The following is a 26255-nucleotide window of genomic DNA, read 5'->3' as shown; positions in this document are numbered from 1 at the left end:
CGTTTCTTATTTTCGATTTTGTTCTGTATAATTGACAGTAATTAGGATACTCATGAAAATGTGATCCCAAAGTATATTGCCTGTTACAGTAAGAACTAAAGCGGTATTAGATCCTCGCAAATATGTCAGTCGATAGTCTAGAGTACTCATACAGAGATCTATATTATAGTGTTTATCGAACAGTTGGAATGATGAAAAGATCATTTGCAAAATACGAAGAACAAAATTAAAACTTTCTTAGTTATTGTGTAAATTAAAATGAATACATTTTGTTTGTTTTTATTAAAGATAGAAATCGGTGTATTATGAACATAATTTCACGAAGCACATTTAATGACTACAAATATGTTTTGCATACACCGCAATAGTTAGATAGAAAGAGATAGATAGATAGATAGATAGATAGATATAGATAAGCGCACACTTATCGATAATGATGCTGTTGTTTAGTTTGTTTTTTAATTTTGGTGTGGTATATTGGTTCTTTTCTAATTTAGCTCGCTTGTTCGCGTGGGAGTTCAAAAGGACTTATTTGTGTAAAATAATGCTGAAAAAACGAACGAAAAGAACATCCAAATATCAACGACACATAAAAACGACAGAAACGGCAGTATTCAAACTAAATAGCATAAAAACAGCAGACGAGAGATCCAAACTGCTCTTTTGTTCTTTCAAAAACAAATAGTTTGCCACATTTGCATTTAGTAACACTAATTGCCATTACAACGTAAGACCAAAACTATTCTGCACACGTAAACGGTGCGTCGATGTGGTACGTGTAACATCAAGTCATCTTTTCTGATTACACTCACACGGTTTCTTCTGGAGCTGCATAAAAAACACATCAATCATGGTACAAGGTGACGTACGCTCTAGTATTATGGTTGAGGTAATAGTCGAGCGTGGATCCCTAAACCATGATATCAAGTGCATTTGAAGATTGTTTGAATATTGTTGAAAGGCCTGAAAACGCAGAATAACACTGTGCCTTCAAAGTAATCCATAAGATGCATTCCTCAAGAGTCTAATATGGAACGTGCTAGTTGCATTTCAAGATGGCTCCGCAGAGTTGTGTGCTGTTTATGGCTGGCAGGCAAGTGTGTTTTCTAGTTCCTTTCCACAACGTATATTGTATATCATTCCGTTTTCCAGGCCATAACGAAAACGAACAAATGACGAAAATCATCCAATAAGAACAGTACATACTTAATATATTAGAGTTGTCAATGTAATTAGTCATACCTTTGTTTAAAGTCTCAGTAGCATGGAATGAATGATAACGGATTTCTAAAACAACTGTAACCACAGGTAGTTATTCCCTCTAGGTCTTGCTTAGAAATATAATAGATTCATTTACATTGCAACAGATAAGTAGGTTCCCTCGTATCTTTGTTTTGAAACTCGTTTCCAACATATCTCTCTCTCTCTCTCTCTCTCTCTCTCTCTCTCTCTCTCTACCCCTCGTGACAACTCTAGGTCTTCAACTATGTCAAATAAAGAAGCGAAACCAAAACGTTTAGTAAAATATTAATTTATTTCTCAAACGTAAAAAGCAAAAATGTAAAAGAATATTACAATGAAAAAGATCTTCAATAATGTGAGATTTCCTAATAAAGGACCAAAAGGATCTTCAATAATGCGAGATGTCCTAACAAACCTTGCATGCATGCTTGGATTTTGATTCTTGACCATTGATGACTGAAGAAAGAGGTTCTACCATATTAGTTCTTAAAAAATCACCTATTGACAAGTTTAACACTTTAAAACGACATGGATATTTGGCATGTACAGTGATAATCTGGCGGATAAGATGGAACATGTTTTACCCCTTACCAATTTCCACGATGCTGTGCGATTACTAGCTATTACAACTTATTTTAACCATTATAATATCATACCATATTACTCAAAATAATACAAAAATCTAAAACCACTCATCTTTGGAGCTGCAAAGCATTATATGCTTTTGATGCAAATGTGACGGATGTATCTTGTGTTTCTAACCTAGAACATAACGCAGACAAAGCACTATGCGTTGACCATTGCTTCATGAATTAAAGTCACGTCAAATACCAAGTCCTATAATGATTTAAATGATTTTAATATTGTAGCCGCCTCCACACAAGTAGATTAGGATCGGTATTTCTTCTCGTCATCGCTTATTTGATTGATTAATTGACGTTAATGGATGAACGACTACATCTTTCTGAGGCAAATAGGTTTGTTGACTTGATCAGAGATGCACAATGTGCCACTCTAGTATGTGAAGATTCGAGCTCGACATAAGGCATAACACACACATACAGGTGCATGAAACAGGCAGGTACACTCATGTTCACGGTTAAATACACAAACGCGTTGTCTGATTGCGAACTAGCCAGTATTCACAGGCAAACCATTGCGAAACATTGACCGTGGCAGGGACAGGGATAAAATATAGTACTGTTATGTCACGCAGATTGTGTATTTGAAATAGTTCCCTTCAGAGACACCGCTAACCTGTTATTTTTGATAACTGCATTGTATTTTTAACTTGATTTCATTATCTCATTTGCTGTTGCTAATACATGTTGGCTTTGTTAATCCACCATTTATGTGTGCTGTTGAAATTATTTTATATACGTTTCCTTTCTATATTAAACTTCACATATAGTGCTAAACTGAAAGCCTTGTAATAATATGTGTTGTGCTTGCTTTTGCATCTTATACGAGAAAAATTTAACAAATTTCTGACACAAATGTATAATCCAGCCTCTTCGTTTCTGAGAAATACATGTTGGATATCTGCGGAGATTTAAACCTCTAAAAATAATTATTTACACCTTTTGTATGTTTCAACAAAGAATAAACACCAAGACAACTAAAACTACACAGTAAAACATCAGAAGCAAATAAACACCACATAAAAACACAATACTTGTACTGGAATATAACATACACTACACCGTCGAGTTGTAGCAAAGATTTGTCTTAGAATGAGGACTCAGACTGAAAAATAGTCTTTCATCGTCGAATTCCATAACTGACTACGAACCCGAGATAACTATTTATGTGACAGCCTTGTTTATAACCTTGAACTTACTTAACTTTGTGTCACTGCCTAACAACAAAGTACTTTGCGATTGTAAAACTGCCTATTTGATATATGATAAAGTATCGTTGATGAAAGGGCACGGGGAACAAATTGAGACACAGGTGAAATGGTTTTAGTTACTGTCAGTCGCTACGTCGATAACTGCATATATCTCCAATGCAGTATTACCTGTTGAAGAAAAGAAATCTAGACGAATTGGCAATAAATATGATATATGAAAATAACGTCAAATCATGTTGATGGCCCCAAGGTCACATACATTGCCCAATGTCATTCATGTTGTCCGCTCTAACGTTTCCCTTCTCGTTCTAGCTGGTCCTCGTTTGAAGCGGCTATAAAACTCGGCAACTTAGTACGCTTTCCCTTTCTAAACATTAAAGTCAACGCCATTCACATGAGATCATTAAAATGCGAACTGAGGCCAAAATTACTGCAGTATTTAAATGGGAAAAAGTGTGACTCGATAATAGTTATTTTATACTTAATGTGTTAAATCAAACGGATAATGAGCATACCTGACGCATATATATGTTAAAGACCTGTTCAGGTCTTCATATATGAGTGGGTGAGAGATGGACTGACTAATTTTACTCGCCTCGCTCTAATTATGTACTGGATTATATTATATTATATTATATTATATTATATTATATTATATTATATTATATTATATTATATTATATTATATTATATATAATATAATGTATATATAATAAATATAATATATATAATATGCATGTATGTCTGTATGTATATACATGTATGTACGTATATATACATATGCGTGCATAGTGTGTATTCTGTATTAATGATATGCCTTGACATGTATACATTTTTCATTTAAATTTAATGAAAAATGTATACAACGAATGGTTCAGCCATAAATTCTTTACATATATTTCATTTTATCACATACCTGCCTTTTCAAAAGAGTTTAGGTTAACTACAGGCAAATAAGTATTCATAGACTGAGTGAACTCTTCACATCCTTGCCCAGTGCATCCGATACAAAATGTAGTTATGTGCCTTTGTTTCTATATACAGGCATCTTTGCACATAGATAAGATGACTGTTTTAATTTCGAGCTTCTATTTACGTTGATATTGAGAAAATAAATATGACACAAACTTATTCATTAAACATAAAATATTTTTAAAAGGAAAAATGTTGAGCACTATACATACACAATCAGCTTCTTGTACAGTGAACACGCAGCCATTCACTTTCCGGCGAATGCATGGAAATGAGTCTGGAATATAAACTGAGCGAAATGGCGAACCAACAAGAGATAAGTTAAATATTTCAACGTATTTATAGTTAATTTATTTTATTAGTTTGCCTTAATGAGCATTACTACTGACCATAAAATTGGTTTACCCTGCAGCTCTCTCACCCTCTGTCTATCTTTTCCGTTGGTCGATTTGACTGTAACATAAGGACTATCTGCTATTTTCAATCTCTGTCTTTAGTAGTTGGTTAGTCTGCTGCCTGACCAACCAAAACAATGGGAGGCATTTTCATTTTTAAAATAATCGGTTTTTAAACCTAATTTTAGGTTAAAGAAAACCACAAAACAAAACACAAACAAAATGACAAGCATAGATTCAATATGTGTTCCTTGTAACCAAGAAATGTAGCGTTTATTAAAACGGGAAATTGCAACTTTGATTTATAGATATTATGAACACTACAGAATGTAGATCAATCTCAACGAAAGCTTCAAAAAAACCGTTGCGACGAACCATGTTATTTTTTGCTATTTGGTTTAATTACAGTTCCAAGTGTTTCATCGTGTCCAAATTCTTTTATTTCTCACTTGAGAGTTGTTGCATATGTGTCAATTGTGCATGAGAGAGAGGGAGAAAAAAGGAAGGATTGCAGTACAATTATTTCCCATGTTTAATTCAGTTAGGAACCGGGCAGAAACAATTTTTTCTATATATATATATATATATATATATTCTAGCATCGCTCGTAAAAAATTCACAATAGAATCGTCTGTATTCGGTTGAAACAATATTAATATTTGCATATTAATGTCCCATATGGGTCGAATCAAAATTTGATTACCAACAGTAGTAGTAAATCAAATTGTTTATAAGAACACTTTAAAAGACATGTTATTTTAATGCATATATATAAATGTATATGTTTGCACATTCAATTACAAGAACTGACACATTTTTTTTTATTTTTGACGAAGCGAAAACAAATATATTTGGCTATTTGTTTATTAACGTATATTTATACACCTACATACAATATATATTCATTTTGTAAAATAATAATAATAATAATAATAATAATAATATTAAGAAGAAGAAGAAGAAGAAGAAGAAGAAATTCACCATTTATAAAACCACACCCATTTATCGACCGTAGCGCTTTACTGTGCTCCATCTAAAATATATTCATAACATACGTACATACAAGACAAAATAGCGTCAAATACAAAGTGCACAAAATAATCACGCCTGTCATACGTGTGATATATAATGATCGAATCAGATAATTACTTCAGACCGTGAAAGTGCAAACAACTTAGAAAAGAAGGATCTAAACAAGAAGTGCAGACCTGTGTCAAAGCAAAAGCCAATATGAGAAAGATTTTACAAGACAATATTAATAAAATTAAATCTAGAGGAGAATTTGCTATCGTAATTCATCGGGATCGAATGATATATTCTATATATATTGAGTGCGAGTAAATGATGAGATGAGATGTAAATGATTTTAAGCGAACGTATAATTATGAATTAAACGCAGAAAGAGATAAAAGATTGGCGTTTTATGTGGTAGCATCGATGATGTTCAAAAAAGAAATAAACGAAAGCACAGAGACATTGGAAATAACTAAAATAACTTTGCCTGGCAATATTATAACATTGAAAGAAGATATATAAAACTAAAATAATCCCAGATTATAAGCTGGTGTATAATTTTTGCATTATTCTGATTAAGGAGTATCCGATTAATACTAGTTTAATTTAATATCCAAAAATGGCGAATATAGCCATTAGTGAGATGATGAATTCCAAGAAATAAAACATTTGTATGAGTATTTCTATAGCAAACATTTTACCAGAAAACAGTCATGGATTTATCTGTATTTCATTACATTTTGCTGGTTGTAACGTTACACATAATAGATCCATTCCAACCAGGGGTTGTTCAGATAAAAATGTAAATGTTATTCTCCTTGCTTTAAACATGAATATAAATTATTTTATATCTTATCATGACTAAAATAGCATGTTCTTATTCCATTAGAAGTAGACGACAAATTCATGTGTCACTCGCTGGAGAATATAAAAGAGTATGAACATATAGTATACAGCGTAAAATAAATGTTTAGATGCTATCTAGAAATGGACAATCTTTCCATAATTAAAAACAAACTGTACAGTACGCACTAATAATTCTTCCATGTAAAAACTACTGACAGCGGTATCACAATTCGATACGAATAAATCAAATTAGCATGGCTACGTGCGCAGTTATGCCCTAGGGGTAAAAATAAACGTCATATATTTACATTAAGCAACTCATTCGTATATCATCCTAACGGTTCTGATGAAAACAAACTCGACCTATCCATTTAAGCAGTGGAAAACAAAAGCGTTCGATGAAGAGTGACTAAATACATTTGACTATTTTAAAGAATGTGTACATAAAGAGCGAATATACCATATCGTATATATACTTAATTTTTAGCAAGTAGGAAATGATACCACAAGGATTTAAATTTCTCGTCATTATGTCACATATAAACTGACAAGGTTTAAACCCGTACATAATGCCAAAATTAGCTTAAGAAAATATATTGATTGTGTATGGTGCATTCTTATTTCCTTTTGTATCAAAGTGAAAAGAGATGCTGTCTACTAGGTGCTAAACAATTTGGACAGAATGCTTAATGCATGGTGCGGAAGTTAAATGACTACAACATTAGCTCGATATAGAAAAGTATGTGGCTTACCGTGCCAGTAGAAACGAGGCAGCTGAAGTAATTGAGGCCGAAGCCATAACTACGAATTGGGAATATTTGGCAGCAGTACGATACGATTACATTCGAAAATAATTGCCCAGTCGGAAAATTATAAGTTCAGAAATTGATTCCATGGCTATACCACCATGGTGGAAAACATCAATATAACAGCCAACTTAAGTTTAGCTAACATTACACTTAGTTATAACAGGATAGGTTTATAGTTTATTGTAATACTTAAAAAGGATGGAGAGGGTTATCCTGAAACGGTTTGCACTTGTCAGATGAAAATGTCGGTGACTGTATAAAGTCTGATACACATTGTTTGTTACCATGATTTTCATTGTAGGCAAATATTTATAGAAGACATGACATAGTTTTTCAATGAAACCCAATAAACAAATAGTATCGTGGATACGTAATACGTAATTACTGTTAGCGGGAATTTCGTTCTTTATTTAAGAACGATTATCATCATGAGAACTCATCTCATGTATTCAGTTTTTATGTTATATATGATTGCACGATCTGAAGAAAAAGAACTCAACTCTTTGATATTTTCCTTGGAAGTGAATAAAATGCTTTTATATATCTCACGCTGTTTTTATTACTTTTGATCGTGCATTTTGAATGCCTTTGCGTACCTTTTTTTCATTGGAATCCGACTTGGAATTAACCCACTAAACTCTCTAGTCGCAACGCCATTTTAGCTCGTTCTTGAAAAGTCGAGGAATGTTGTTCTTCATCCGTATTATGTTAAACACTTTCGTCTTTTTGATAGTCACTAGAATCAAAAAATTAGATGTCTATCTTCATATCGCTGTATCATTTTTGTGTAAGCAGAAGTCCAAAATCAATGTAATAGTTATGAATAGTCTCATTCTATTAATGTATTATTTTCAGATTATTGCAATAGAACTGATACATGAACAATATGGATAACGTTAGCAGTACATTTATATTTTTTAAATATAACCTTGTCTTGTTTTCTCCACTGGCTGTTATCACAACTGTATCTACTATTTGTTTTGCTTGAGAATATTTTGCGAATATCATTTATTTGATCATTTTTATATATGTATGTGTATTAAAACTAAACTGGCATTTAAACTGTTGGTACATTGATATACTAATTCTATTGGTATATCAAATTGCAATCTGTCCATGGTGCAATAATACGAATATATAAACTTGGTCCAAATCTGCAGGCGAATATATCAATTATGAATTTTCACTTATTAAGCATTAATGGCGTGGAAAATAACGATAAAAAGTATTAACAGTCACTTTTTCTAAATGAATTTGCCATGGTACACAATTTCATGACAATCTTTTCTGTTTTACGTTACCCTTTCTCCTATCATGCATAAGGAGCAACATGCGCAGAAATATTGAGAAACAGAGAGAAACAATTTTGGTTGGATTGAAGCCTTAAAACCAAACTTGCTCAATGTAATCTACAAGAATATAATTCGTTGTAAATGTATTTTTACACATTCTTGTGATCTCTCTACAGTTTTCATTACATTAAGTATACACAGTTGCAATAGACTGTCGACACCACAATTAAATTTGTCGATTACGACGTATATATATTGTTACGTATTTGATGCTTTATTGTTCTTGTTGTTTTTAAAACCTATTATAATGTTCTAAAAATCGAGTATTATTAAATAATATGATAATGTCAAACGGCGCCCCACTATCTTTCTCTCTCTCCCTCCCTCCCTCTCTCTCTCTCTCTCTCTCTCTTGAGAGAGAGAGAGAGAGAAACAATTTTATGGCCAGTATTAATGTTAATTAAAGCAAACTAATTACTTACATTAACTGCAAACTAATTTAAATATTGATTACCTCTTGATGGTTCTCATTTCGCTTAGTTTCTATTCCACGCTAATTTCGATACGCAGTACAATCTTGAGGCTAACGTGCTTGTAGTGCTCTACGTTCGTCATAAAAAACAACCTTTCATGTTTAAATCATAAGTGTGTCTTATAATGATTTAATCTATGTGAATAAAAATATAATTTTAAAAAGAAACCAGTCAAATTATCAATTCGCAAATTGTGAACAACAATGGAAGGCATATAACTACATTTTGTAACCGACACACTTGCCAATATGAGGAGTTCATTCTCTCGGGCAATACACGGATGCCCGGAACATATCTTAACTCCGTTCAAAATGCAAAAGCGTGTATTTATATGTGATGTAAATAAAGTATTTGCATATTACGTACGCTGTATCAAAGATATGCCACTCGCTGTGCAAATGTTTCATTGAAAAGAAACTCGACAAGCATCGTTTCCTTTTAAGGAAAAATGTATTCATCTCGTATCACACACACACACACACACACACACACATATATATATATATATATATATATATATATATATATATATATATATATATATATATATATATATATATATATATATATATGCATGTTCATATCTGTTCATGTTACCAATTTAATTGTTATTACACCGATGTTGAAAGAATACTTACGCCTACCCTACCATATCTGTTCTTATTAAGCTAGCTTCAAGTAGACGTGATTACTGTCTCAACGTGGCTTGTTTTCTTAACATTATCCTTACTGATTTACTGTAACTTCTATTATCTGCGTCATTTTTGTCCCTGTGTGACAGGCATTTTCACCTGTTGCCAACTTCTTTTCCTTGCAAGTTTTCATACAAATGTGCGGCGATGCCAAATCAAGTTTTCTTCTTTTAAATAGTATAACTTTTATTCGTCATTTTATTGAACATATGTATGTTTCACGTAAATTATATTTTGGTGCTGCATGTGAGGTAATCGAAGACGTTTTGAAATTGCCTGATTTTATTTTACATATATGCAAGTTTGTTTGTTTACACCCATTAAGTCAAATATATAAATGACTTTTTTCTGAGAAGCGGTTATTTATATCTAAGCAATGTAAACAAAATCAGTCTTTTCAAAGAATTTGTGTTTTGCTACTTTTCTGACCCAAGAAGGTATGCAAATGTGAAATACGCTATCAATGAAGTCACCCATTTCACCTCTGCTAATGTGTCTTGTTTTGTCGTAAAAGTATATGTACCCTAATTGATCTTGTCTCCTTCTTGAGTCTGTCACTTGGTCTAAACATTAAGTCTAGGCGTTCTTTCGTGCAACCAAATTGTCGAACATAAAATCTGTATTGTTACCGCAGTAAAACATGAGTAGTATATGGGGTCACCCTACGGACAATGGGAATTAGCATTAAAAACACCCCTGGGTCACTCTACGGACAAGGGAAATTTAACATGGAGAAAAATCGTGGGTCACTCTACGGACAAGGGGAATTTAACATGGCAATAAATCGTGGGTCACTCTACGGACAAGGGGAATTTAACATGGCAATAAATCGTGGGTCACTCTACGGACAAGGGGAATTTAACATGGCAATAAATCGTGGGTCACTCTACGGACAAGGGGAATTTAACATGGGATTTTTTTCTTTAAAAATTTTTTTTAAAAAAGGGGTAGGCAATTCAAAGACTATCTCTTTTCGAGAAATATGGCTGGCCCTGAAAAGGGCCTTTGGGTTTTATGTTAATGTATTCATTAACATAAATGGCACCGCATTGGTCTTCTTCTTGTCCTTAGGCTGCGTCTTACTGTTGGTCCGTACATCAGCACTCTTTTCAGGCATCCTTGTCTTTCGACGTAGATCCTACGTATCCACAGGCTGGTGTTTGTCCTGTGGACAACGGTCCACTTGGATCGGACATACATGAGCAAGTCTGTCCGAAACATCATGGAAGACACAAGGGTGGATGACTCAACTGTAGTCCACATCTTGAAGCGACGAGAACAGGTGAATCAATGCATTGAACGGCGCTTATTTATAGGTACAGAAAGGATTGAAACGGATTGAGTTCATTCACCAATCCAAACACGCGTTACAGAATTCAGTCAGCTCGCATCCAATCCGAAGAGAGCAGTCTGTGACGTCACGTAGTCAATATAGATTCGCTAGCGCTTGTGTGCATTCAGTCTATGCAACAGTGATTCAACATGACGGAAACTCAGAAAACGATCCATTGGGGTGCACCAACAGGGGAGACTGCCCAAGGGAACTCGGACTTACTTTCAGAAGAGGTGAATTGGGATTTTGTGGATTTTCTCTCCTCGCAAGAATTTGTTCCTGAACCTTCGTTACCTTCTTCATTACCGCAAGTGGAGAATTTTAGACAGAGACAGAAAGAAGAATTGGAGAAATTTATACAACGACAAAAGGAAGCGGAACAGGCTTTTCTCCTACAGCAACAGCAACAAGAAGAAGAGGTAAGAAAAAAACAACAGCAACAACAGCAAGAAGAAGTAGCAAAGAAACAAGAGAGTGAAAATCAAACGGTCACGGTACTGTTGGACATTTTAGCGGAGTTAAGAAGTCTGAAACAAATGTATCAGACTTCTTTATCACGACCGAAGAGAATACGACCTTCCCGAGCTAAACACGTCAACCCTGTGACTAAGCCTACCGTACCACCCTTAGTGATTTCAACCCAATCATTATCATCATCATCAACATTACGCAGTCCAGAAGTAGGCCTTGGTCGTGGCAAAGGCTTAAGGCAGTTAAAATTGATTGCTTAAACTCACCCCTACACCATGAAGAAAAAGGCCCTTTTCAGGGCCACCCACATTTCTCGAAAAGAAATACAATTTCAATTTGCCAATAACTCAAAAAAACTCACCCATGTTACCCTTATAGTACGTGTCTGTGTATGAGTGCGTGAGTGTAGCTTCTTATTTTAAAATCAAAACTCAAAGACTCTTACCTTATATCATTCATTTATTCTTTTCTCCATTTTTTACAATCCAATTCACAATTCACAACACAACACTTTAATAATAAGTTCATTGATTTCTTCTTTTCTCCTTGTTTAGTCTCTCTGTTTTTTCAATTTCTTCACCGTCACACTCTTTTCCTCTTCTTCCTCCTCGCTTTCTTCCCTTCTTCTTTTTTTCTCCTGTTTCTTTTTCTTCACCTGTCTTCTTTCTTCCTCAGAAGAATCCCTCTCTTCCTCTGAAGAATCCCTCTCTTCTTCTGAAGAATTCCTCTTTTCTTCTGACTCCTCTTGTTTCTTTTTTGGGCAATCTGGAGACCAATGTCCTTTTTCTTTACAATAATAACAGGTATCTTGACTTTTGTCTTTTTTATCCCCTGTTTTTTTTCTTTTTTGACGGTCTGGACACTTTGAAGACCAATGCCCTTTCTTCTGACAGATATAGCAAGTATCTTGACTTTTATCTCTAAAGGAAGGAGAGTAGTCCGTAGGCTGGTCTGAAGAGAATTTTCTAATGACCCCTCGCAAAGCTCTGACGAAACGTTCCATCTGGTCAGTCTCTTCCATCGTTGTGCTCGGCTTGAGAGTGAAATGAATAGTGAAAGGACAAGACACACACCCTTTTATATACGCTGGTCTGCTATGACTATAAAGTAGTTTATGGTGTTTGAACTTGAGTCATTTGACTTTTTGCTTTCAAGATGAAACGATCCCATTCATTCGAGAAGAAAGAAGAAAGTAAGAGGCAGAAACGTGATCTATCGCCTCGTACCAGGGCTGAAATCTTGGCACAAATTCATGCCAGTGATTTTGAAGAGGACATGAGTGAACCAGAATCCGAACCCTCTAAACCAAGTTCATCACCCTTAGTTAACCCTGAAAATTACTATTCCATTCGAGAGACGGAAAAGCGCTCCTCTAGAAAATTTAGAACCACGGCTTACAAATACACGGTGAAGTTTAAAGATTTCAAGGCTGAAGTGCCGTTAGAGAAAGCAGAAGTGTTCATCACTGAGGTGTGGGATTCTTTGCTCACTGCACTCAAGCGACAATGTCAACCCAAAGAAGACGATCGCTTGAGACTTTCCATACAACACGACGGTTTGAAATCCCCTGTTTGGATCGAGTTAAGCACCCCTGCAGAATTAACTGCTTCCAAAGTCATGGACAAGATTCAACACGTACAACAATCTAATGATCAGTTTGACATCACTTATGGTAAAGCCACACTGGACATGACCCACGTCTCTCCTCCTCAAGGGACTGGACGCAAAAAGATGTTATTGGTGGACGATCTTCGCAACACCAAAACAAGTCTCGTCCGAATTAAGAACCCTCATGACCAGATGTGTTTAGCCCGTGCCATCGTGGTGGGACGAACCTATGCCGACAAGAACGACACGGTAGAATGGAAAAGAACCTGGGACACTATTCAACGATCCGATCGAGCCAAACAACGAAACGAAGCAGAACTCCTGTTACAACAAGCCGGACTGTCCAAAGACACACCCTGTGGCATTCCTGAGATGCAAAAATTGCAAGATGCCCTAGCTCCACGCTACACCTTGAAAGTGCACCCTCAAGAAGTGCGCGGACCTCTGTTGTTTCGAGGCCAAGACTTTAAGGACGGAAAATACATTCACCTTTATCATCACGATGACCATTTCGATACCATTACCAGTATCACTGGATTCCTGAGATATGTTTATTATTGTGAGAAATGTGACTATGGTTATAATAATCGAGAGCAACACAAACATTGTGGATGGAAATGCTCAGGATGTTTGGCCTCTCCACCCTGTCTGAGCGAAGAACCAGTGCCTTGTTCCACTTGTCTGCGTACGTTTGTCAGCCCTACCTGTTACCAACAACATCTGAAAACGCAAGGTTCACAGAAGAAATGTGCTTGTCAACTGCTGAGATTGTGCCCTACGTGTGGACAAGGCATACGTACCAATAGTGTCAAGGCACACGTATGTTCAGGAAAAAAGAAATGTCACATTTGTCATCACATCGTGGACTTGGAACACCAATGTTACGTGCAAAAATACCAACCCCCACCAGAGAAAGAGGACGGTCACAAGAAGAAAGGCAATTTCATCTTTTTCGATTTCGAATGCATGCAAGAAACCGGCATTCACATTCCTAATTTCTGCGTGGCTCATCGAGCGTGCGAGAAGTGCATTCAAGAACCTATCTTCAGTCATTGCCCTCACTGCAGCAAGATACCCGGAGGGCGTGAAAAAATCTTTCGGGGACCAAACACGTTAGCCGATTTTGCCCAATGGGTCTTAGACCCCGTCGACAAGACGTGGAGCCAAGAGGACATCGAACGTTACGGAGATTGTCATCGCCATGCCACAGTGATGGCTCACAATTTCTCCGGATACGATGGACAGTTTCTTTTGAGGTACTATACGGAACAAGGTACCGAGCGTCCTAAAGTGACTTTGAACGGAGCCAAAATCATTTTCATGCAAGTGGGACAAGTACAGTTTAAAGATTCGATGAGCTATTTGGCCATGCCTTTGAGTCGAATGCCTAAAACGTTTGGAATGACAGAAATGGCTAAAGGGTACTTTCCACACTTTTTCAATACGGAAGCCAATCAACATGCCGTTCTACCCCATTTGCCTGAGGCTCACTATTACGACCCCGACAACATGCGTACCGAACAACGAGAAGCTTTCTACGCTTGGTACCAGATTCACGCCTCGGACCCTTTCGACTTTCAGGAAGAAATGCTAAAGTATTGTCGTTCCGACGTGGACATTTTACGGCGTTGCTGTGGAAAATTTCGAGAACTGTTCATGGAACACGGAGGGGTGGATCCTTTGAAAGAAGCTTGCACCATTGCCAAAGCGTGTTCCTTAGTGTATCGACAACGATTCATGCCTGAAAACACCGTGGCTGTCATCAGCCCTCAAACGACCCACTTTGTCAAGCGTCAATACTCGGTCAAAGCCCTACGTTGGTTACATTACTTGTGCGACAAGGAAGACAAGTGGATTCAGCATGCCCGCAACGGAGGGGGCGAAAAGACCATCGGAACGTATTCGGTCGATGGCTGGGACTTAGAAAACCCCAAGATCGTGTACGAGTTTAACGGTTGCTTATTTCACGGATGTCCCGTCTGTTACCCTGACCGTGACACTAAAAATCAGTTTTTGCAACGAACCATGGAAGACTTGTACCAGGACACTTGTCAGCGACGCCTAAAGTTAGAACAGCAAGGATACCAAGTGGTGGAAATGTGGGAACACGAGTACGATCACCGTTTGAAAACCGATCCCGAGTTTAAACGCCTCGTGGAAAGTTACCAGTTCATGAACCCGCTGAACCCGAGGGATAGTTTGTACGGAGGAAGGACCAATGCCACCTGTTTGCTGTACCAAGCCGAGGAAGAGATAGGAGAAGAAATCAAATACTTGGACGTGTGTTCGCTGTATCCCTACGTGTGCAAATATTGTCGCTTTCCTGTAGGGCACCCGCAATTATTCACGGAACACATCGACCTGAAAAACATTCGACAATACGAAGGCTTGATCAAGTGTAAAGTTTTGCCTCCCACGAACCTATACCATCCCGTCTTACCTCACCATTGTCAAGGCAAATTGATGTTTCCCTTGTGCCGTACTTGTGCCGAAACGTGCAACCAAGATCAACCTTGTCAGCACAGCCAGGAAGAACGGGCCTTGACGGGAACCTGGGTCAGCGTAGAATTGTTCAAAGCTTTGGACATGGGATACCAACTGTTAGAAGTGTACGAAATTTGCCACTTTCCCAAGACACAACAGTACCGCAAGGGTGATCCCAGTCAGAAAGGCATTTTCGCCGACTACGTGGATGCCTTTTTGAAACTGAAGCAAGAAGCCAGCGGCTATCCTTCCTGGTGTCACACTCCCGAAGACCAAATACAATTCAAAGAGAAATACTACGAACAAGAAGGCATCTCTTTAGACCACATCGAGAAAAACGAAGGCAGGCGATCGTTTGCCAAAGTGATGTTAAATTGCTTGTGGGGTAAAATGGCACAACGACCGTGTTTACCCAAGACGGAATATTTGACAGAACCTTCCCGCTACTTCCAGATGATTCACGACAAAACCAAATACATGAAACACGTGGACGTCGTTCGAGAGAATTTGATCTTGGTCAATTACGAAGAAGATCTGGACTTTGTACAAGACGACCCTTTTGGAAATGTCATCATTGCGGCTTACGTGACAGCCCATGCTCGCTTAAAATTGTACGAAGCTTTAGAACTGTTAGAAGAACGCGTCCTGTACTTTGACACGGACAGTTGCATTTACATCCATCACCCGATTCAACATCACCCTAACATCGAAGGAGACCGTTTAGGAGCCTGGACAGACGAGCATCCCGACGACAAGATTCTAAGTTTCGTCAGTGGTGGTCCCAAAAATTACGGCTACGAATACCGGGACAAACAAGGAGAAGTGCACACGACGTGCAAAGTGAAAGGACTGACTCTGAATTATCGTACCAGTCGAGTGGTCAACTTTGGGGTATTGAAAGAAGCCTTGCAATCGGGAGAGGATGGAAACTTTAAAGTGACCACCTATCAACCGAACAAAATTGTACGTTTACCCACTCACCACATCGTCAGTCGACCCTTGGAAAAAGTCTATCAAATCGTGTACCAGAAGCGAGTTCGACTTCCCAATCATTTCACCTTACCGTATGGACACGTTGGTATAAAACATTGGTTGTAAGAGGATAGCCACCCACCAGAAAGATGACTTCGCCACAGCAAGAATCGAGTGAGAAACCCGATGAGAACTCCAAGTTCAAACCCTACCATTTTCCAGTCTTCTTACCTGACTATTGTGATTGTGCCCGTCGATTGGACACGTTTCAGAAATGGCTTACGGATAGGGAAGGATTACCTTCTTCGCATGTTTTAGCTAGAACAGGATTTGTCTACTTGGGACCTGAGTCAGGATTGGGATACGAGGTACAGTGTTTCGCTTGCGGACTGAAGTTACGAATGGATCTATGTATCTATAAAGATTCAGCTATTCTGGAACATACTCGATGGTCTCCGCACTGCCCTTACCTTTCTATGGCCTTTCCACCCATCACACTACGGTACAATGTTGACGGTACCTTAGAGACGGTACCTTCCAGAACAGGACATAAAAAACGTAAAAAAGGAAACATGTACAAGCTGGAGACTGCATTGCGACTAGTATAAAAAAGGGGCTATGGTCAAGATCGATAGTTCATTGTGACTACCAAGACCGAGCGAACAAGATGAATACTTTCAGAGAAACACAGAACAAGTTGTTTAGAAGGGCACAATTCAAGTGTGAGGCTTCGGAAGTGGAATGCGATTGTGAGCCTTGCGATGGATACGATGCTGTACCTTGTGACCTGAGCGATGCCGTAAAGCATCATGGGGACTTTAGTGCCCCTACCCCTATCATGGAAAGTGATGCTGTGCGTGTCAAACCTGTGGGATGCGAAAGCGATGCTGCTCGTCCTCTTGGACATTTTACTGGGTTTCGTTTTAAAGGGGAATGTCGACCTTCACGTTTACCTCCCTACGGATGTCATCCAGCCCTGAGCAAACTCCTGCCCATTTCACTCAACCCTCATCGAAACGAACCTGTGAAAAACGAATATTCGTTTCCTGTGCGTTCGTCGGAATACTGCGACTTTGAAAATCGTCTTCAATCGTTCAAAGGAAAATGGCCAAAGTATCTGGGAGGACCGACCCCCGAAGAATTAGCCAGAGCCGGATTTTTCTACTTGGGCGAAGGAGATAAAGTCAAGTGCTTCAGTTGCGGTGTGTCACTTCACCACTGGGAACCGCAAGATTCGGCCTACGTAGAACATGCTCGATGGTCACCGAATTGTCATTACTTACCTTTAGTGGGACCGAGACATTGAAGTAACTTTTTTACCATAATCATCTGTTCATGGATACTTTACAAGAGAACATTCGTGCTTTGCCTGTGGAGTTGAGAGAACGCATTTATCGAGAACTGGTCAAAATACAAGTGAAACGTAAAGAACAATTGCATCCGATACGTCACCGGTGTTTGAACCACTGGTACCTGAAGGCTATACAAGGACTGATTCAATTGAAAGTGTTCCATTGGACAGACATTGATCAACGACCTCCTGGTTATAAAAAGGAATGGTTTGGTATTGACGATTTTATCTACTACATTGTAAACGTACTGCATCGAATTCCAGAGGAAGAGTTAACGAATTACCAACATCTTGAACACAATGTCAACTTGGTGAAAGAGGAAACTTCTGAACGAATTGTAATGTGTAGATTAGTGACTCAACGATTTAAATTCGACACTGAAGTGAAACCATGTTTGTGCAAAGAGTACATTTCTTGTGTCAGACCAAAGAGGATTTAGTATGACCTATTCATGGATACTTTACAAGAGAACATTCGTGCTTTGCCTGTGGAGTTGAGAGAAAGGATTTACCGAGAGCTGGTGAAAATACAAGTCAAACGTAAAGAACAATTGCATCCGTTACGTCACCAGATCTTTAACCACTGGTACCTGAATGGTATAAGAGAACTGATTCGTCAGAAATTCTTTCAATGGTCAGACATTGTTCAACACTTTGAGGTCGCTAATGATCGACATGTTCATAATTATGGTTACTTCGAGATTCACCTAGTGCAACGCATTGAGGAAGACAAGTTAAAGGATTACAAACATATTTTACGTGGAATCTACTTAGAGGAAGAGGAAACACCTAAACGAACTCTGACGTTTCGGTTACAGTATGCAAGATTTAGATTCCCTACTGGAGAACGAAGATCTCTGGCTAGAAAGTACGTCTATTGCATCCGAAAAAAAGAGAATATAAAAACAGGCTGCCATGCCACGGTTTATGTCACATGTCATCCAACAGATTCCGTGGAAGGAACTCAATGACCATATTCAAACCGTGGATCATTACCATCAATTATTACAAGAACTATATCCATTCAATTTTGGACGACAAGTGGTGTGTGTCTTAGTGACTTGTTTTTTGGGATTTCGTTTACCAGCCGATTCTTTGTGGACTCTTTACGATCAGTACTTACCACCTCCATGGCCTTAAATGGTCACGAAAAACTCCTTTTGTTCAAAGCCTTGCGTTTTCATCTGGATACTTCTCGACCTCAACAGGAAAAAAAGATTCGTCAACTTTTAGCAACCCAAGACGTGTATGACGATGTGTGTGTAGCTTGTGACTTACACCCTCATTGGACAGATGTTCGTGATTGGAAAAAGGGGGGTTTTGAGGCTTGGACCCAAGAAGTGGCCCAGTATGCACAAGAGTTGTTCAAGGAAAAAAGTTACTTTTCAACCCGTGTTAGTGACGGTGCCAGAAGAACCCGTCACCGAGAACAACCACTCGCTTCAGGACAGGACTGTCATGGACATGCCTGAAAGGTCATTCCGGGAGGACACTTGTTTGACAATACCTCATGTAGAGACTGTAAGAACATTACACACTGTCCCTAGGACATCTTGGTTAACCAAAACATGTTGTACAGACACTTGTTTATATTCCACTTTGATCGCTTTGCTGTGTTTTATATTCCTGTACATCACTATTTGGGTTGTATGTATTTTTGTCTTTCGTGTTCATATTTGAAACATTCAATAAACGTGTTCTGAAAAAGTATATAAACTCTTGTCTTGTTTGTTTTTTCGTGTCACAAGTGACATTTCTCACACCATGGCTACCTCTGCTGTCTCTGCTCCCTCTTCCTCTACTGTCAAAGTCATCGACGAACACTTAGATCGTGAAAGTTGGGAGGCTTTGTATCTTCGCCATCCCTTTAACATGCTCATTGCTGGACCTAGCGGTTCAGGCAAAACCGAATTCGTCAAACGTTTGATCGAACATAAACATCATTTGATCGATCGGCCCCCTCAACGGATCGTGTGGTGTTACAAAGAGTGGCAATCGGCGTACAACCTCTTGCGAGAAAGTCAAGGCGATTCCATCGTGTTTGTGGAAGGCATTCCTAAAGAAGACGACGGCATCGTCTCTGACTCCCGTCTAACCCATTTGGTCATTTTCGACGACATGTTAGGAGAAGACGAAGAAGAAATTAAACTGTGGTTCACGCGCAAAGGGCATCACCGTAATGCCAGTGTCATTTACATCACCCAAAATTTGTTTCAACAAAGTAAAGCCCATCGCACCATCAGTCTCAATGCGCATTACGTGGTCTTGTTTAAAAGCCCTCGAGATAAATCGCAAGTGCAAGTTTTAGCCAAACAGTTAGGAACGCCTTGGCTGACTCAGGCGTACGACGATGCCACTCAAACGTCACACGCCTATTTACTCGTCGATTTGAAACCTACGACTCCCGAGGATTTGCGATTTCGTACCCACTTGTTTCACCACTGGTGCCAAGACGGAGGGCCTGTCCTGTACACGTCTCCGTCCTCGACTTCATTTCACTCCCCATGAAAAAATTCTATAAAAACCTCAGACCCTTTTTCGTCTGTCTCACACAGTGTGAACATGACGTCCCTTCAGTCGCATCTTCCCGTCAAATTGATTCGTGCCTTGTATGGCATCAGCCGAGAAAAAGATCCACAAACACGAGCCCGTGTCTTAGAAGCTAGTCTCAAAGAAGTCTTACGATGGTTCACGGTGACGGCACGTCAATTACTCCAAGGAATCATTCAGATTCCTCATCAAACCCAACGCTTTTTCGATCGAAACAAAGTCGCTTTGGTCCAACTGGCCGATCCCCGCATCGACACTCAAACCAAAAAACAAATCATTTTGAAACCTGGAGGGAGCGGTACTCTAGGAGGGGTCATCATTCGCTCACTCTTAAGATGGGATCCTAATGCCCCCAAAGTTATCCCCAAGACAAAAGTCCAACGAAGCCCCAAGAAGAAAAAGAAAAAGACCAGGTCCCCAAGAAGAATAACTTCTCCAGTGGCAGGACCCTCCTCTTACCAGACACCACCACCATCACCCCGGAAAAAGAAAAGAAGCCCCCAGAAAAAGAAACAGAGAAAAAGTCCCCAGAAAAAGAAAAGTCCACAGAAGAAGAAGAAAACTAGTCGCAAGAGAGGCACTTCGGCCAGGACGCAACCTTACACTCGCAAGCCACGACCTGCCACAGCGTCTCCGGCAGCCTCACGTTTGTCCACTTCTCCGTTGATGTCACCAGGAACTGAAGAGTACTTGGAGACGTTGATCACACCAAGAACTTCTCCGTTGATGACCCCCAAAAGAACTTCCCCAGTGGCAGGACCTTCCAATTTAGCGGCAGTGGCTGCTGCTCACAAAGTACCTTCTCCCAAAATCAAAGTCCATGAAAGATCGGGCATGTTACAAAGTTTACTGGATTTGTCCAAGCAAGAACTGGCTCGATTTAGTCCGTTACGTACCCCTGCACGACGTGTCATGCCTGTCCTCAAACTGATAAAACGTAAAGACAATCAGTGGCGACGAGTTCCAGTATAAAAAGAGCCTGTGACCAAGTCGGGGGTATCAGTGAACTTGTAAAAGATGTCACCTCCAAGAAGCCACAAAAGAAAGAGACAAAGGCAGACGCGTCATCCGACAAAGCGCTTAGCCAAGCATCGACGTTACCCTAAAAAAAGACACAGTCGTTCCAAGAAAAAAAGGCGTCAACAAAGGGGACGATTCCTTGGCGATTTTCGGAAAAACATTGTCACCTTTATGACAAAGCGATAGTCCCAGAAAAAAAGATAAAAGGGTGTGCGTTAAGTCATCGACGTTAGTGTCTGTTCGGTGAATGTCCCGGAACCCACAAGCAAAAATGTCACCCTCCAGAAAACCCCAAGGAAAAAAAAGGAAAGGACTGCCACCACGTTTAGCCAAACATGGGGACCTGTTATCTGTCCTGTCCAAAGCTTCTCCACCCCTACGAAAAAAACTCATTCAAACGGCCTCCAAAGAGGTCATCGATACCGTGTGCGAATGTTGTTTGAACGTTTTGAAAGGCACGATCCCTTTGTCCAAACACCAGAAACAATGCTTAGGCAAACATCGTCACGTTCTTCGGAAAATGGTTCAAAAGAAAATTCCCATTCGTCAAAAAAAGAAGATGTTGGTCCAACGTGGAGGCATTTTACCTCTCTTGTTAGGCCCCATACTAAAAGGAGTCTTGGGAACCATGTTGGGAGGACTGATGGGAGCAAGATAAAAAGGCCTTCGGAAGTCCCAAGATCTCAGAATTCATCCCTGACAACCCCATGGAAGGACGAAAACTAGCTTTAGTGCCTTACAAACGATGGATGGAATACCATCGGTGGCAAGAACAACGCACCCCGCATTTACCTCCCAATCCCAATTTGAGCGAAATGTCCCAGTTACAACACGAATTGCAGTCCTTGATGGATCGCCAAGATTTGTCCGAAACAGAAAAATCGCAAAAGTACGGTCAACTCTTGCAACGATTGCAACTCTTTCACCAGAAAGCTTTAGACGAAACAGCTCTACCCACTCTGAAAGATTTTAAGACCTTGATGAAAAGTCCAGCACCATCACCAGTACCAGTACCAGTACCAGTACCAGTGGTCAAGACAGAAAAAGGAAAAGAAGAAGAAGAGGAAGGGTTTCTAACTCCACCAGAAAAAGTACGCAAGTTAACAACACCACCTACCTCCAGAATTGGATGGATTAAAAAGATGATGGCCACCCCTTCTTCCTCACAAGAGAAAAAGAAAGTGAAGACAGAAGTGAAACAAGAACCGATATCCCCTGCACAGACATCCTCCTCCTCTTCGACACCTATTGCTGGTCGCACACGCAAAGCCTTGCAATCCAAGAAAATACCCCAAGAGAAAAAGAGTAGCCTCTTCCAAGAGTGGGTGCCTTATTAACACATCAACCAACACAAAAAATGGAAAAAGTCTTAGCCAGCATTTACTACGATCCCTCCCATCCTGAAGGTTACGCAGGAGTTCAAAAATTGTATCGTGCTGCCAAAACTCGACTGAAAAGTCTCCGTTTACCTCAAGTGCAACGATGGTTACAAGAACAAGCTACCTACACTTTACACAAACCCATTCGACGCAAGTTTGCCAGAAGTCGCACCCGAGTGGAAGGCATCGATCATCAATGGCAAGCCGATTTAGCCGATGTCTCTCATTTGGCCAGCTACAATCGCGGCTACAAATATTTGTTTTGTGTCATCGACGTCTTTTCCAAATTTGCCTGGGTCGTGCCCTTGACTTCCAAATCGAGCAGCGAGTTAGTGCGAGCCCTGCAACGAGTGTTGAAACAAAGCGGTCGTCGCCCTCTTCGATGGCAAACGGACAAAGGCACCGAATTTCTGAACCAAGCTTTCCAAAAAGAATTAAAGAAACGTGACATTCATTTTTTTACCACCGAGAATCCCGAAACCAAAGCCAGTATCGTGGAACGTTTTCAACGTACTTTGAAAGAACGCATGTGGAAATATTTTACGCATCACCACACTCTGAAGTACATCGACATCTTACCGCACCTGGTGCAAGCGTACAACCAATCTTACCATCGAAGCATCGGACGTGCCCCGCAAGACGTGACTCCCGACAACGAAGTGCTGGTGTTTGAGCGCCTGTTCGGTACGTCCCCGACGAGGGCTGTCCCCAAGAAAAGTGGAGAGTTGGCCGTAGGAGATTGGGTGCGCATTGGCAAAACCAAACGCACTTTCGACAAAGGTTACTTACCTAACTGGACGACCGAATTGTTTCGCGTCACTGAACGAGTGCATGGCCGTCATCCTGCCGTCTATAAATTGGAAGACATGAACGGAGAAGTACTCAAAGGAACGTTTTATTTGCCCGAGTTACAACGTGTCACCAAAAAAGAAGACGACGTGTACGACATCGAAAGCATTCTCGAACGCAGAACCCGTAAAGTGGGCAAACGACGTGTCAAAGAAGTGAAAGTACGTTGGAAAGGATATCCACCCAGTTTCGATTCTTGGATCGACGCTTCGCAAGTCATCGACTATAAAAAGAAGAAGTGACCATCATGCCCTTTCACACAGCAGACGCAGCTACGTCGACCACTCCTTCTTCCCCTAGTTCTTCTGTGCAAGATTTACAAAAACAACCCTTGTGGGTGTGGTGTGGAGAACGTGTGCCTAAAACGCAAATCGTCTTTTTCTGCCAAATTTTCGTGGTGTATTGTGTCATCGGGGCAGCCATCGCCAATTTGAGTTTGCAACAAGGAGACAAACAATTGTGGACCATTTTATTGAGCAGTTGCATCGGTTACCTGCTTCCCAATCCCTCCCTGAAATTCTCCTCGAACGGGAACGTTGTGTCCAGTGCCAGTGCCAGTCACCACTCCAACAACCACAACCAGAACCCCATTTTGGGCGGAGACACACCTCTGACATCCACTAATATTCCCTCGGACAGCCACAGAACTCTGGAATTATGAGTCACCAAAACCAATTTTACTTAACCTTACCCAGTGACAGTTCCATGGAGGTGTTTCCCCACAACACGTTGTGCTGTTACACGGCCAAATTACCTCAAGCCATCCCCTTAGATCACGAAGCCCATTGGGAAGTGGCTTTAGTAGAAATGATTCACCCAACCCAAGTCCTCAATGTCCTTCCCAATCAAAATAAATTTGATGTGGAAGTTTATGACGAGCCATTGCAACAGTGGATGGATATCCATAGCAAATATAGGCATAAAACCCCTGGCACAAAAAATCGACATTACACCACCTATCAGTTGTTCATTCCCCCAGGTTATTATTTTAGTGGTCAACATTTGGTCAACACCATAGCCACCAGGTTTAATGGCGTGTTCGGGGAAGCTTTTAAGAATGTCAAGAACAAAACTGTCACCCTGGAATACCACAAAACAGCTCGTCGCTTCCTGATAAAATTTCCTGAGGATAAAATCATGGGTTTCTATTTTTGCGATGAATTGTTTGACATGTTGGGCGGTAACATGGAGCTGAGGAAGAGAGTAGAACAACAAAAAAAACCCCCCGAATTATCCATCATTTACGACAACGAGTCTTTTGGCCAGTATTTTCATACCCCGGTAGAACTGAACCAAGGACTGAATTTGATGTTTGTGTATTCCGATGTGGTGGAATACAACGTGGTGGGACACACCTCCGTGCCGTTACTGCGTGTCATTCCTTTCAAAGTGGATTCTGCCGCAAACGCTGACGAGGAAGGTGGAAACACTTACCACGTCCACCGCGAATTTGTCCATCCTCACTATTTGCCTGTCAGCAAGTCGTATTTGGACACGATCAACATTACTATAAAAGGAGATTTGGGACAAAATATTCCATTCACCAAAGGAAAAGTCACGGTGAAACTCCATTTTCGAAAACGGTTCTCTCACGACTCGTAAGCAAGTCATGTATCCAGTGTACCGAGGGGTTGCACGACAGCGAGGACACGGTTTAGGAGATATGTTAAAATCGGCCTTTCGTTCGGTGGCCCCGGTGTTGAAACCGATGGTGACACGCGGATTGCACGCCTTGAAAGATGCGGCACTGACGCAAGGCAAAGAATTTCTCCAAAATGTCATCATCGACAAACAAAACCCTAAAGAAGCCTTCATGAGGGCAGGTAAAAATGTCTTGCTGCAAACGGGCAAAGACATTTTGGGCCGACGAGACACACCTATAAATGCCCTGCACGCTACCGAGTCTGGCATTCAGCAAGGACAAGGCAGAAAGAGACGACGAAGAAAACACCCTTTCACCAGACTTCAAGCGAGAAAGGCTAAGAAAAGAAGAACCGTTCGAGACTTAGACGTTTTCGATTATTGAGACACAGAGAAAAAAATGATGCACCGAGAGTCTTGCGCTTGTTCCAAGACGGAACTGGATCTGTTTGCCATGCCCCCCACCATGATGACGATGCAAGAATCTCAATGGGTGGAATTTCATCCCGTCTCCTCATTGACAGCCTCAGCTCCCATCGAGTTTGAAATCAAAGGACAGCCCGAAGATTACATCGATCTGAATAGCACTTACTTGTACTTGAAAGTCAAAGTTCTAGATAAGGATGATGGTGCAGTAGATGCCGCTGAGAATATAGCTCCCGTCAACAATTTCATGCATTCCTTGTTTAGTGGAGTGGACTTGTACTTGAATAACAAACTGGTCAGCAGCAGCATGGATACTTACCCTTACCGTGCCTACCTGGAAAATCTCTTGACGTACGGAATAGATGCCAAGGATACTCATCTCAATGCTTGTGTGCTGTGGGAACCTGACGAAGCGGGCAAGTTCGACCTTGTAGATGGAACCAATAGCGGCTTTGAGCAAAGAGAACTCAAAATCTTAGATAAGAAGAGTTTAGAACTGATGGATCGTTTGCATTTGGACATGT

At 40.0% G+C, this 26255-nt stretch overlaps 1 protein-coding gene across 1 annotated transcript in view; it reads left to right on the top strand.

Moving 5' to 3' along the window:
- Positions 1-807: 807 nt before the first annotated feature.
- Positions 808-26255, top strand: part of LOC149793795 (uncharacterized) — a 54390-nt gene continuing 28942 nt past the window's right edge. Inside the window, exon 1 of the mRNA XM_089967788.1 lies at positions 808-1093. Within this exon, the coding sequence (XP_089823914.1) occupies positions 1030-1093 (64 nt within the window). The 5' untranslated portion in view covers positions 808-1029. The remainder of the gene's footprint in view (positions 1094-26255) is intronic.

Source organism: Sinohyriopsis cumingii, chromosome 8, assembly GCF_028554795.1.
Source record: "Sinohyriopsis cumingii isolate HCF-2022 chromosome 8, ASM2855479v2, whole genome shotgun sequence".
In the NCBI taxonomy this organism is placed as follows: Eukaryota; Metazoa; Mollusca; class Bivalvia; order Unionida; family Unionidae; genus Sinohyriopsis; species Sinohyriopsis cumingii.
Note: the sequence above shows the minus strand (reverse complement) of the source record. Positions and strands in the feature narration are given on the sequence as shown.